This window comes from Fistularia commersonii, chromosome 5 (assembly GCF_037954325.1).
Source record: "Fistularia commersonii isolate RoL2024-O1a breed Wild chromosome 5, RoL_Fcom_v1.0, whole genome shotgun sequence".
In the NCBI taxonomy this organism is placed as follows: domain Eukaryota; kingdom Metazoa; phylum Chordata; class Actinopteri; order Syngnathiformes; family Fistulariidae; genus Fistularia; species Fistularia commersonii.
Genome location: NC_141288.1, coordinates 15382637 through 15397900, shown reverse-complemented (window position 1 = coordinate 15397900; position 15264 = coordinate 15382637). Strand labels below are relative to the sequence as shown.

The window sequence follows — 15264 nt, the reverse complement described above, 5'->3', positions numbered from 1 at the left end:
TTGCATTTTGTGTTGTTTTTCTCTTGTCCTTCTCTTATCCCTTCTCATTTGTACAGCCCGTTGATGGAAATATCATTATTATTATAATCATTATGAAGAACTGAAGGTAGATGTTATATGCACTAGATATTTCTGACAATTACTTCACTCTGTTATTTTCTATGTTCTATAATCTTAACATGGTTTTAATTCTGGAGATAAGAGGTTGTTGAAATGTATTGAATAATATGAAAAGCACAGAAATTTTATCCTTGCGATACCATTTTCATTTGGTGACCTCAGTGAGCTTAACGAATGCTACCAACCACAGTTTGTTGCAAAAGCATCATATTGTGCCTCAAACAGTTTTGGTTTGTGTGACATGAGATGAAATTGACAAGGGATCATTTTATATTACGGAATCTTTTCAGCATTAAGGAATAGCAAGGACATGATATTAAATAATGCTGATAACTGTAAAAGCATCACTTGCATTTTTGTGGAAACGTTCTTTGCCTGAATTGGCACATCCTTGAAAACTTTCTACTGAATGAAAAAAACATACTATATGTATGACTTGTGTGACTACCCAGTTAAAATGGTATTAGAAGTTCATGATAAATTTTGCATTCTCTGAAAAAAAAAAAAAAAAAATATGTAACAATCTTACCAGTGCAAAATAATCATTATGAAGAACTGAAGGTAGATGTTATATGCACAAGATATTTCTGACAATTACTTCACTCTGTTATTTTCTATGTTCTATAATCTTAACATGGTTTTAATTCTGGAGATAAGAGGTTGTTGAAATATATTGAATAATATGAAAAGCACAGAAATTTTATGATGTTTATATGTTTGCAAATATGTTTGCAATATGTTTGCAAATATGTTGTAATATGTTTGCAAAACAGTGCAAAATTAAAAAAATTGCAATGCTACAAACTCAATCAGTGTTATTGACATTTTAAAGTAGCATTAAAAGTGAATTGAAAAGATGTATTTGAATATGAAAAAGGGAGCAAAAAACTACATTTATTTATTGTTAGTTATCAAAATTATGAACATATATATCTTATCTATAAGTCTTAAGTTTGTGAAATAATATGGGGTCATATATACTATGAAAAGAAAACCCTCTGGGAAAAAGGTGTTTAATTTTTCTAGAGTTTAATTTAGCCCAGTGACAAACTATAAGCATGTGTGAAGTTCAGTCGCCTGCCCGGTGTTCCTTTAAAGCTTGGCTGTCACATAACTGTCACACAAAATGTATCCATTTTGGGCTACTGTCTAGAGAAAAGAGCCACAAAAAGATTCAATTTTGTTTTATATTTTTTGTTTACCAAGACAAGACACCAATAGAAGTCTGGAGATTCTAGATATTTATTTGCTGCACATCATCTTTGCTTGCAGACAAAGAACTTCTCATGCTATATAAACCTCACCAAAACACAATAAGAGTCATTGGCAGGTTACTTGCAGACTCAAATATCCAGCTTCCACTGACTCACATGTACATGACACAAACACACAGACATACGTCATATTCTGTCAGATCTTTTTCAACCATCAAAGTTCTATCATTTATACTTTTTCTTACTCTGTCAGCTAGGTTCTGTAAATAGCCCTGCAAGTCCTGCCATCTTTTCACCAAAAAACAAACCAAAAGATGCCAGACGTACAATCTATCTAAGCAGTTCTTCTTTTTCCTGGCGGCCCACTTTTGCGAGCATTCTGAAAAAGCAGTGTCTCTGACTGTTGCCATCTGCCAAAAAAAACATCCATCATATGCTGAAAGTGTTCCACATGAAAACACAACACACAAACATAACAGGCCAGCAACAAAACAGTAGGCTCCAATGTTATGAGTACTCTGCCAAATGGAGGCGAGGGGGGCATGCGTGTATTGAAGGTTAATGGTCAGTTAAGTGGAGGTCAATCACATTGCAGTTGCATTAATGCTCGATTGGAAGTGGCCATGCACACACAGTTCGGCTAGAAGGAATGCAGGCTCGCACGCACACAACAGTTGTAGCAGCATTAGAATTTGGTTTTATTTCCTATCTACTGTTTACTGCAACTCAATGGATCACTGATATGCCTATATCAATGCCTCTGCTGAAATTTTTCAGATTTCTTATCTGACAATGTTTGGTAACAATCGGTTTACAAGCTACTATCAATTACTTGAGTTAATCTTTAAGTCATTCATACTGTTAGTCATTTTCTTCTTAGTCAAACTGTTAAAAGAGGATCTCAAAGTAGCCATACAGAATAGGAACCATTTTTGTGTTTTATTTGTCCTCTGGTTTCAAAAAGATCTGCGTTCAATATCCGTCTCAGATTCATTAAGGAGGAACCTCTTGACTCAGTGGCAAGAAGCTAAAGGACCTGAATTTCTGTTTACATTCTCAGTGATCATTATTGAAGCCGTGTAGAATGAAGGGCTATTGGGCTTGGTTAGTAGATCATTAAAGAGCTTTTACCTCTTGTTCAAGCGTACTTTTGCATCCGGGGAATAAAGGTCAAAATATGTTAGAAGCATAAAACTGCATTAAAACAGCCATTAACATTCTTTTCAATGTAGAAACACACCAAGGCATCTTGGCCCACTGCACTTTAGCAATCCATGCCACTATCTTTTTTCCCCTAGTGTTGCCACTCTTCTAAAATGCGTATTTATTTTTTAAGAAAGTGCCCTCCAACTTACATAAAACCTTTTTCCCGACGAGCAGGTCAAGAGGAGGTTTGGCAGTTTCTATCTCTAGCTTCAGGCAAAACTAATTAGTGTACCATCCCTTATAATATTCATAAAATGTACCACACAACAGGAGACTCTTCCAAGTTATTTCAATAATTTGGTTTTCAAATAAGCTTCAGTGGCCATTCTGTGTTTTTTCAGCACAGGTACATGACCTCCACAAAGACCACTTAAGTAGAATGCATTTGATACACAGCGGCATGACTCCATTTTGTAGGGTGTCATTTCAAGGCGTCATTTGATGTGCTGCAGTGTTGAATTCTTGGTAACTTTTGCTGTATAATGCCTGTTATAAGTTGTTGTAATCTCCCTCAGAAATTATATTGCCTGAGAGTTTTAACAATAGCGAAAGATCTATTGCCTAGAATTGGAATCCATCAAAGTTGCATAACATGCCTCGAAGGGCCATGCAAGGGAAAAATGTTCGCATAATGTCAACAAATCTTTTGTCTCAGCTAAAGGTTTAAGTCCTTTATCATCATTTTGAAATAAATGACACCAGGATTAAGACATTTTTCATCCGAGTTGCTTCCCCATTTGGTTGTTAAGCTCCAAATTATTGTCAAGGTAGATGTTAAGAGTCAGAGTAACTTGTGGCCAATTGTGAACGACAACAATCATACAAAAAGGGTGAAACTTTTGGGTGAGTAGGGTAGACTGCACAACAAGACCTAAATGTCTTAATACTTATTTGATGAGCACATCTATTCGTGCTTTCAAATGTTATAGGATCCACAAAGTAGACAACGCCTCACCTTGAGAGTTGGCCTCAGTTTAGTTAGCTTCAGGGGATCTTAGTTGTTTGGTGTTCACATTTGTGCAAAAACACTTACATTTCACACTGAGCTCATTGGGGTGGAAAGGAACACAGTGTAAACCTTTCAACCCTATTAAAGACTGGTAAAAAAGAAAGAGAGAACAAAAATAGAATATTTCTCAATGTGAGGTCCATCAAGTATCCCAGAGCTTGTTGTGCCCGCTGCTCTAACCTCAGTGACAAACTTTAAGCATGTATGTGGGCCACCGGTTAAAATGAGGAGGTGGGTAGAGATTTAAAAAACACAGAGCAATGGGAGGCTGGAAGAGTGGCATAAATGCAGGGCAACTCTGTGTGACTCCTGCCTCTGTTAATCAGACTGCATAAAACTCATCTCTTCATTCGTCCCTACATCAATCTACTCCTCAATCCTTCAGTTCTTCCATCTCTCTAATGGATCTTCCACTTGAGTAAACTTTGCAAGAACAGGGGAAATGTGCTTTGGGAACCCATTTAGAAAATTTTAAATGAAATGAAAATGAACAAAGTTGTTATTTATTTATCTATTTTTCTTAGTAAGCTTCCTCACAATCTAAATTGACTTTTATTCAGCAAGGAAGCATTATCCTGGAAACAGATTAGAAACAAACTGCCATAAATACAGCCAAAGGCTGCCTCCTGTGAAGACGCTCTAGTCTCAGAGCCTCTCTTGAACACACAATGAAGGATCGTGCAGGACCAACATAACCAAGTGACTTCTTCTACGCTCTTCTAAGCTCAAATTAATACTCCTTTGAGCACCTTTCATATTAAAATCATAATACAAGGTCTTCATTAAATTTTGAAAAAGATAATCTCAAAGATAGTCGAACAATATCATCAAACATTTCTGACAACATGATTCTTCTGCAGTGCATGAAGGAGTAGACCCTACGGGTACATCGTGACTCTTTTTGAGTTTCTTTTTCTTGTTCTTAATGAATCTTTTGAGCCATCAGCTGGCTTTAACACATTTAGTTGTCAAAAATGTTAACATTTGGATGGATATTTGCATAAAGAAGGTAAGGAATGCAAATAGCCACCAGTTTTCAGGAGTTGTTATATCCAATATCATGGTATAAGCTGATAATCATCAAAATGATTGTCATAAATTATGAACTATAATTATTTTATCATAAAATGATTTTTATGTAATAAAATATTTTTTATGCTAGGTAAAATGAAAATAGGTCCAGCATGTACCCAACCTCTCGCCCAATGACATCTAAGGTGGGCCCCAGCAGCCCTCTGACCCTAAGTGTAAAAAAAGGAGTAGATAACGACTGTTAGCATGGTGTGAGATGGCTTAAAACCTGTGACTATCAAGCATAATTGCCAGCCAACAAAAGAGTTTTTTTTCACAAAACACACAATAATATAGACTGTTGTTCTTGATATAGCTTCACATAATGTTAGAATTAAATCTGCTGCTATAAGATCTATCTCATCTAACTCCTTAGCCTTATCAATATTTCCACAGCCAGTTAGTTTTTTCATGTCCCAAACACTTCACATTTAACAGCCACACTCCATTAGTAAATGTACATATTGCCACAGGCTGACATTCTTTCACAAAACAGAAATGCCATTTAATTTATTTTCCTTTCCCTTCAGGCTTGCACACCAAGTGCTCTTTAAACAAATGAAACAAGATGGTGTTATTTCTGAAATAGCATGAGGTCCGACTAGATGTGTTTCCAAGGCCTGGGGCAACCAATAGAGCCCTTTGCTCATATAGACGAGAGGTAAAGGCAAAGAAATACATTCCTTCGCCATTTGCTGTCACCTCCTTTTGGCTTTTTAATTTCAACACAAGCTAATGATAGCAGAGGCTGTTATGTATGCCGTCTGTTATGTGACGGTAGTTGCAGTTTGTTATGGTGGTATTACTGGGCTCTGGCGACAGGGGTTAAAATTTGTTATACGTTTTTGTCAGGAAAACAAGTGGACAGCTCAAACAAGCCTGTTGGTGTGAGAAAAAAAAATTGAATAAGTGGGTGCATGCATCTGAGCAAGAGAAGGAGACAAAGGACATTACTGAAGTGAAGTTGTATTGGGTACCTGTGCCAAGTTTATGGAATCTGGCATTCCCTTTCCGTGTGTGTGTGTGTGTATTTGTGTGTGTATGTGCAAGAAAGAAAGAAAGAGAGAAAGGGGGGGGGGGGCAAAAATAAGATTTTTCAAGCCTGATCCTCCTATCTATTTCTTAGCTACCACAGCCAGGACAGAAAAATCAGTCAAGTGTTATGACACTTCTGAAGATATGAGAACATTTGACATTGTGGCCGCTCTCAGCTTCATCTTAAGCCTTGGGTTAAGCCCTTCGATAATTCACACAGAAATCAAGGAATCTACAGAGATAGCTACAACTTCAACTGAAGGAAACTTTGGCAATGGGTGTGAACTTTGCATGACCAAAATAAGCCTAAAAAATCAATTGATATTAATGGGTAACGCATTCTCTAAAAAAGATAACTGTACAGAATTACTATTTTTACTCGCTTAAATATTATTTGCTACCTTTTTCAGCCCTTGACATTTTTAGGCCACATTTTAATTGGCTACGTGGACAGTATTTGTGTACCTTACAATATTTGAGGACGCAGGAGATATAAAACATACAGAGCACAGTAGAGATAGAATCTTGTCAAGTCAGCAAAGAGTGTGTACTGGATCTTTCATATTATACTAGATGAGCAATACCTGCAATAAAATTATCTTTTTACAAAATTTTTACTCATTTCATTAATCGAAAACAGAATAATGTATGCGTAGGCAGAATTGAAAAAGTGAAATAAAAAGGAAACAGATTTATGGGTCAGAAAATACATGCTAATAAGCAAGAATCAAAACAGGAAAAAAAGCTGTCAATAAAATGTAACCAATTAAAATATAAATGATATTTTCAATACCAGTTTTATATTTCATAAAAAAAATGGGGTTCACTAGGATGTATACGGTATGCCTGGTAATCAATGGCTAGGCTGGCTGAGCTCCTGAATGCTGAGTCCTGATTCCCTGGTGACCTACCGGTAGATGTGATGACAAGAGTCATGACAATAATACTTGTTTATTTTACAGAACATAAAACACTCTCTTTTCAGCGATTTAGAGCATTGGGACCATCATGTCTTTGGAGAGTTTGAAGAATTGAGGAATTTTCTCAGCAGGATGGTTGAAGCAGATAGTCATTCCCAAAATGCAACAATACCAACATTCTTGTTTTTTTCTACAAGACAACTCACATATAAACAGACAATATATATGCCAACTCCGAGACCCAAACACATAAGTGCATATACTGTATCTGTAGATATGCATGCTCACCTTCATATAGTACCATGTAAATAATTGCAGCTGTTTTACAATAGCAAACAACAATAAGGCATTCTATCACCCTGATAAAAAACAACAGCTATAGAAAGTAAAGTGCCTATTCCTTGCTGCAGCAACTGCTTTGTAACCCCAAAAGACATCCTCAGCCTTAATTTTACAAGTGTCCCAAACAAAGGAATTGTTAATGTCTAGTTGGGAACTGTCCACATCCAAAAATGCACAACCAGCCACACACATCTCCACATAAGCACCTTTAATGACATCTTTTCTGCAGCACATTAGTGATGGTGTGGTAATTAATAGAAGAGTCATGGCGTTCAAAAAGCCAGACGTCTCTCGGCAGACTAGGAGCTATACACCACAACAATGGTTTAATGAGTAAACACACAGTGTCTCATGAATAAATTATTTGTGCCTTGCAATTAATTTCCCTCATTGAAATTTCCATAAAAAAAGCTGAAATGCTACCACATCTTCATAAATCAGGAAATAAAGAACATGACATCAACTTGGTGTTTGTGTGTGTGTGTGTGTGTGTGTGTGTGTGTGTGTGTGTGTGTGTGTGTGTGTGTGTGTGTTTGTGGTTGAGATCATCAATATTTTTTATCATCTCTACAACACAATCTTTCTTATCATGGCTTTGATTAATCATGAAGTTATATAGCTATATTGTAAAAGAGTTTGATTTTCTGCAAAACCATTTTTAAGTCTTTTCAATCCTTTTCCCTCTTTTCACACTGTGTTCATACACTGAAAAAACGTTTTGGGAATTTCAAACATTTTAATGAGTTCACTAGTAATAAATGACGATATACATATCTATTGATACTGCACAACCCGTTTGGGGATATAGATATTTTTACACAAAATTACCATATAGTGTACAGTGTGATGTTGGATAAATGGTGTTCCCCCTGCAATACACCATATTGCAACATTATTAAGGTTTTAAGGTTTAGCTTGCAGAAAAGTGTCCCTTCTTTCTCCAAAAGCCAATCTCAGGTTCTTGCATACTGAGAAAGTAGGTACACCCTTGTACGCAACCAAAATGTTGTCACTGAGTGAATTTTCTGGAAAGCATACAAGTCCTGGCAGAGCTGGGACATTTTCAGCTTTTAGGTATTGTGTAAAGATACTCTTGTATTATCACTCTGAAACATGAGGCCCAAAAGTGGATGAATAGGAGAATATGACAGCAAAGAGCCCCTGGATATCATCATGGTAACTGAATGTGTAGGTGTACATGATACTTACTGAAAGCAGTTTCCACGTAATTGGTCGGACTTGTCGTGGGATTCCAGACCAGCTGAGTTTCCGTAGTTCTTCTATGAAATAACAAAATATACTTTTAAGAACAAAAGCAAGTCTTTTTTGGCAACCCAAACCATGATGATTAAGGACCAGGGCAATAGTATTCTATATGATTATTATCTGATCTTACTGATTTACTCATACAGAGGTGAAGCTGACCAGCTGACAGACTGGCTATTGACTGTTGACATCATGACATTCAGAGAGTGAAAGTTTATTGGTCAGAAAAACGATACATTTCTTGCAAAATTTTGATGTTCAGGTCAAATATGATTCATTAAAATTCTTTGCTGTATCAGCTACTTAATTCAATTCTTAATTGCCTGAAGTAACAATTCTAACATCAACCCAAAAGTCCAGTCTCAGTTAGTTATCCTCCTGACTATCTTTTAAAGCATTCGCAAACACAGTACGACAACTTTCAAGACACAGTGAAATGAAAATGAGACTTATAAAATCTCAACTCTAGACTCTGTTTAATTGAATTGATCATCTAAATTATTCTTTTGTATCATGTTACTGATGAAAATTGCCCAGATGTACGAATGAGAGAGTGAATGGTTGTCCATCTGCATATGTTGCCCTGTGGTTGACTGGCGATCAGTCCAGGGTGTATCTCGCCTCTCACCCAATGGCAGCTGGGTTAGGCTCCAGCATCCCCCATGACCCTAAGTCAATAAGCGGTAGACAATTGATGGATGTTCCTTGTGATATGAAATGAATATTCATAGAAACCATCAAAAATGTGGGAAATAAAGATATTTTGTTGAAAAATATAAAAGATCCCACACATTTTGACATGAATGTCATTGCATACAGTTCTGAAAGATGATGACGCGGCAAAAACCATGAACAAGAATTCTGCAATTTTAATCAGAGATAGTCCTTACCTTTTTGCAAAGCTAGTTAATACGAATTGAATATCACTGAATAATGGAAATTGTCATAATTTGCAATAAAGCAAAGACGATTTCCAAACAATTACAGTATATTTATTTTTATCCAATAACAACTAAATCAATCATCCAAATCAATAAACCTGCTGGCTTTTCCCCTTCACTTAAGTCATATAATGGTTAGAGGTGGATTATTAACTACTTTCTCACAGGACAAAGTGGGGGAACTGGCAGGCTATAATGTAAAATAAATCTAATGGAGAGGTGCAAATTGAACTTTCATTCAGGGGTTTAAGATGAGTAGATTTGTCTGGTCCATGAAGACCCTGAAAATTCGGTTTAATGCTTGGTGCCTCACATGACAGCTGGCCTATATTGCTATCTCTCTGACAAACACAATGACAATAATAAGTGATGGGAGTCTGTAGGGAACAGTGTTGACTAGAGAAAAAAAAATCCATCGTATTGCACAATCTAGCAACCTGAAGCTTATATTTCACCCTACCTAGCAACAAAGAAAAGGTAGGATATCATTTGTCTATCCAAAAGGGATCATATTTGGAAAAAAAAAAAAGAATCAATGCCGGTGAATGCACTGACTGTAATAGTTTGGTTTAAGGCATGACCATTGTCTTTTCTATGAGGACTACACCCAGTGAATTATAAAAAAAAATCATTCTTCTGCAAATTATTGTAGGCCACGTTCGGTTTAGTTTTCCTGCATGACATAATACAGTGCTCTTCAATATATTGTTAGCACGTCAATATGAGGAAATATGGCCTGCACTTCAAAAGCCGATAAAAACAAAAAGAACTGCCACACTGTCTCTGGTTCAATACAACAAAAAATGAAGCAAAACATAGTCACATGTCACACTATAGGTTTGAAACATGTTTTATGAAAATAAAGGAGAGCTCGAGGTAGCAGATGTAACAAAGTTGAAGAGGTAGGATCACAAATGAGTACAACAGTGGAACAGCACATGTTGGATGGTTTGAGCATAAAGGCAGAGAGGACAGATTGAGTTGGTTTGAACATGTAAAGTGGAGAGATAGTGAATCTCTGGGTAGAAGGAAGCTGAGGTTAGAACTGCCAGGCTGCAGGCCTGTAAGCAGACCAAAGTGAAGATTTATAAATGTAGTGAAAGAGAGCATGAAGTTAGTTGACGTGATAGGCAGAGGAAAGGGTTACATGGAGACCGATGACAAAACAAGACAATATTTCTGAAATGGTGAAGTAATGATTACACCACAATCAGAAGAGTACAATTAGATTGGATGTCCCTTCAGTACTTGGTTTTAAAAGAATCTGAAATTTCCCAAATTGGTAATTATTTCTGAAAATTCTACAAACGGCATTAACAATCAAGACAAGTTGCCCCAGTCAAATAGGTGATGGAAATATCTTCTTTAACTGCACTGCAGATGTTTTCCTGCATTTTAAGAATCGAGAAAAAAACAGAAATTTATTTTAGAGCAAATGAAATGGCAGAGCCTTAAAATAATTTTTTTTAGACAAAAGAAACAACAAAAGCCTCAAGGAACCTAATGAGCAAGACAAATTCTTCCAACGGTTTCATTCAAACCCAGGCTGCAAATTGATAAGCTCTACGAACAGAGTCAACAGTATTGATTAGAGCTGCCAAATGACAGTGCCTTTGCTGTTCTTCAAGGCAAATGCAGTGGAGTCAGTGACAGATAGCAGAATAGCAAATACCAATCAGCTAAACAGCAGTGGTCTAACCCCACTGAGTGAAAGGCGTTTAAGCTTGTTCAAAGGATGTGAAAAGCTATTTATTCCCTATATTTCCCGATCATCTCTCACCTCAAATTTCCTCCTCCCATGTCCCCTGTGACTTTTGTTGTATAGATATTCAATACAGTGATCTAGTACACAGCATGGCTGAAATGGTTTGGAGGGAGTAAGAACCCTGCAGTTGTACAGGGTTTTGATTATTTGGAGTACCACTGGAACAGCAAGATGTATCTCGGCATAAATGTAGTGGTACAGTATATTGCTCGATACTTAGAGACGTCCAAAGAAAAGCAGCATTTGATCTCCTCCCTCAACTTAACAGGCATGAGTTTTTGGAGGAGAGGTTTTTTTGTTGTGTTTTTCTTCCAACATCTAATATGTTGTGTTAACAACGTAATGTACGTCAAAAGTGAGCAGCACAAAGAAACCAATTGGCACTGCAGGCCTGTTGTTGCCCTCAAATCACAGCTAGAACGCAGTGTACCATTAGGGTACTTTCTTAGCCTTGATTGGTTTACACATGCTGCATTGGCAAGAGCAATGGAAAGTATTCCAAAAACTGTGGAAGATACTACTGAATACACACATGGACAAACCATGTAAACATTGTGGAGGGGGTATGCTTACTGGACAGCTGGGGCAACAATAAAAAGATATCCGTGGAAGTCGACATTGGTTTTGATAAGTGTAGGTTTGTTACGAGTTACACAAAATCTGAACCACTCAATAGGAGAGGCTGCATTCCCAAAAGTCTTTGCAGGTTACCCTTTTGCATTTATCATAATAACTGGGAGAGGCACTAGAATATATCTGAATACAGGCTAGGTATACCCAGGGTGGTTTGGAGGGATACCCAGGTATACCCAGGGTGGTTTATCCCTGCAATGTAAAAGCTTGTTAAAGAAAATTTTGAAAATTATTGACATCACCGAAGATGAAATACTCATTACATCTTTGAGCGTAATTTGTCAATTTGCATATGGATGCACAATTACCTAGCTTCACGGACATAAACCTCCTCGAGCTAGCCAGTGTGATGTTATGGAACATTTTCAGCTAAGTTCCAGTCTTTAAGGGTGAAATTGTTGCCCCATGTGCAGCTCCACATTCATTACTCTTTAACAGCTAGTCAAGGGTGTCCCTCCTCTTGCTTCGCACCCTTTGAACCTTCATTTGCACTGTCAGACAAAGAAATTAGTCCATGAATCTTGTGGACTCGGGCTTAATTAAACTATGTTATATTTCCCCCACCTGGCATTAATCTCACCATGGGGGGCAAAGAGAGGAGGGTCGAAGGGGCGTGAGGCACAAGTTAGCTAATAGTCTTCACATCCGTATGCTGCAGTTATTTCCGTTAAGGTTTGTCCCCACTGGTCACTAGCCAATGCAGGATATTGCTTAAGGATGAAAGGACATCTGCATTGGGGAGGAATCAATTCAAGTGTATTGGTAATTCTTTGTAAAAAGGGCTGAGGGACAAATAGTTGCATGGCACATTGTGGCCAGCAAATCTAGCAGATATAACCCTGCATCAAATATAAAAAAAAAAAAAAAAAAAAAAAAAAAAAAAAAAAAAAAAAAGAAAATCATCAAACGCAGTCTCTCCTAAAATGAATCACTATTCTCCAAAAACTCTACAGCAGTAAACTCGACCTCTGCAGAATCCAAATTACAGTTCACCCAATATGAGTAAAGATGACTTATAGACCCAAAGCTTGACTGTCAGAATATTGATGTTCTGTGCTGGTACTGCACAAAAAAAGAACAATGGTAAAGCCAACCAGTAATAATATTTTTTCTGGTTTCACACATTAAAATTAGCCCTCCCCTACAGTGCTCTGAGGGGAAGAAGTGTGTATTCAATAATCTGAATGTGAAATCAATTTTGTGGCAACACTTCCCTTTATTGCAAATCTACTTGCACATGCTATATATATATACTGTGTACCTATAATGCTTTTATGCAAGCACAAAGATCTCATCTCTAATTTCTGACAAATCATCCCTAAGGAGATCATTCAATTTCCTACAGTGGACAGAGAAAGAGAAGACGGCATGAGTATAGTTGACATCCAGGCTAAATTACAGATGTCATTTCATTAGTGTGAGACCCGCTCATCTCTCTGAAAACATATCTGACTGTCTTGTGCATCTCGAGTGCAGTAAGAATGAGACAGCCATGCCATTGCTCCACTGGAATAAATTAAAGGCATTTTATGACATTTTGAAAAATGAAGCTGTTGTTAGGGTGAAAATGTGAGTGAATAGTTTCTGCAATTGTCCTGAGGTGATAAGGGGCTAGATTTGCCTGTTAGTTTTAGTGAAGAGATTAGATAATGTAAACAAGACACTTTTAGGTGAGAAATGTATCAGACCTCATTCACATCCTAATCTAGGAAAATAAATCAGAATCAAAAAAACATTGCAAATGTTGGCAAAATGTTCTCTCAAAAGGTCTTGACAGCAGTGGCATAGAGATAAGTCACAAAGAGGCAAAAAAACTAACTAAAAAAAAAAAAAAAACACAATTTACAGTTAATTGACCCCATAGGCAATCATTTCAAATTCATACATTAAGAGCTGAAAGCGGGGGGGAGTGTTAAAACAGAATCTCCCCATTGGGACCAATAAAACATCACATTATTGTATACATGTATTGGAATTAGTGTGATCAGTAGTGTGAGTGTTTATCATGCTGTCAGGCACTGACCTCAGGGGATCGGTCTAGAGACAAAGAGAAAAGCTAAACTCCACCCCAGTACAAGAAACACCTGTAACATTTGCAATGAGCAACTCAAGGGCAGTGGTTGCTCGTCTTCTCCCAGTGTTCTTGTCTACTGTACTCCATTATGTATGAACTTACAGGGACACACTTTGTCTTGGCTTGAGATAAGCTGTGGGCCACAGGGGGGTGATTAGGACACCATGTACCTTCTGTTGAACACCCACAACATCTGCTCAGATATGGGACCCTAAGAGGTAATGAATGCTCAGTGACTTCGGCAACATTCAGAGGGCAAAAAATAGTATTATGATGGTATTTTCATTAAATGAGGTGAACCCTTTTAATAACAGAATTATTATAATGCAGTCGTAAGATGTTGGGAGAAGGTCATATTAGATGCACACAAGATTTAGTTTCTTCCATTGTTGGCCCTGGTGTGCTTTGCCTGACATCTACTCCAGTAAAGCAGATGGGGTTGGAGGCCTGAATAAATGCCACTGAGACTTTACTTGCTGAGGGATGAAAGAATTTGTCTCATTCACCTCTTTGGCCCAGATTCTTTCAGGCTGCATGGGGATTTGAACCAAGTACATTTGGGTCAGAGGAACATTTCTTCTATCAGAAAAAAGAAAACTTTGTAGACCGGGTTATAAATTGGGGCTGGATCTAAGGGTCCATTCAGTGCATGGTGAGGTTCTCGGTCCCACATAAGTAAAGCCAAGAATATGGTGAAGAATATGCATTTAACCATACCTGCAGACACTGTGAGCACATGATTGTGCCTTCACCTGCAGCTTTTTTTCATATCTCCATGTCTGTCTACCATTCAGTCAATCAACCTGCCTGTGTGCACTATTCGGTATGAAGGCCAGTAAAAAGAGTAGAAGACAACAAGAAGGTGAGAAGCGCTGTCAGTTAGTGCTGGCTGAGCAGGGAGCTGATGGGAGCAGGAGGCAAGGCAGTTGGCGGGCCGGAGCCATACACTATTCAGGCATCATTCAGTTGGAGCACGACCACTGGGGCAAAACACCAAAAGGTTCACAGCAATTCACACAAAAGTGAATACCACACACACCTGCCAGATATTCAGATCTCATTGTGGAAAAAAAAACATCCTTGGCAAATCTGAAATTGAAATAGATTTTTTTTTTGTTTTACTCACTTGAGAGAGAACTGGAGTAAGGGGAACAGCAATGTTAAACACTGACAGGTGAATGCTACAGTATGTCTTGAGGATATATGCAAGTTTTGTCATCCAAAACAACAGTCTTGGTTCACAATGACATGACAAAGGAAACCATTTGACTGGCATCTATTGTTGACTTCACTGAACCAGTTGCATCTGAAACCATTCAACATGAGGTAACACATAAATACTCATAGGAGAGACATCTTTGTTGTGGTTAGTTAAAAAGTTAAGATCCCCCTCTATTAAAATTTGAATGCATTTAGAGTCCTGAACGGTCTCTCTCATCAAAAGGACAAGGTGATGCCAGGTGGAAGCAGACGGCTCATAAACTAACGTGACTCTTGTAAACAGATACTACCCTCAAGCATTGTGTCTAGTCAAGAGACCTGGAGAATTGCCCAGATGCAACGATGTGAGTATTTGTTTTGAAGGGGAAAAAACTTCTAAAAAAGAATGTGCACATTATAACTACGACCTGTAAGGACACTGCCCCAAGACTTGCCTTTCCTTTGAGG

General features: G+C 37.6%; 1 protein-coding gene across 6 annotated transcripts in view; it reads right to left on the bottom strand.

The window, feature by feature from the left end:
* The window catches only part of tbc1d22a (TBC1 domain family, member 22a), a 124715-nt gene that overhangs the window by 94622 nt on the left and 14829 nt on the right, over positions 1-15264 (bottom strand). For all 6 annotated transcript variants that reach the window (XM_086146997.1, XM_086146994.1, XM_086146993.1 and 3 more), the window contains one exon: positions 8127-8197. In XM_086146997.1, coding sequence (XP_086003123.1) covers positions 8127-8197 — 71 coding nt within the window. The remainder of the gene's footprint in view (positions 1-8126; positions 8198-15264) is intronic.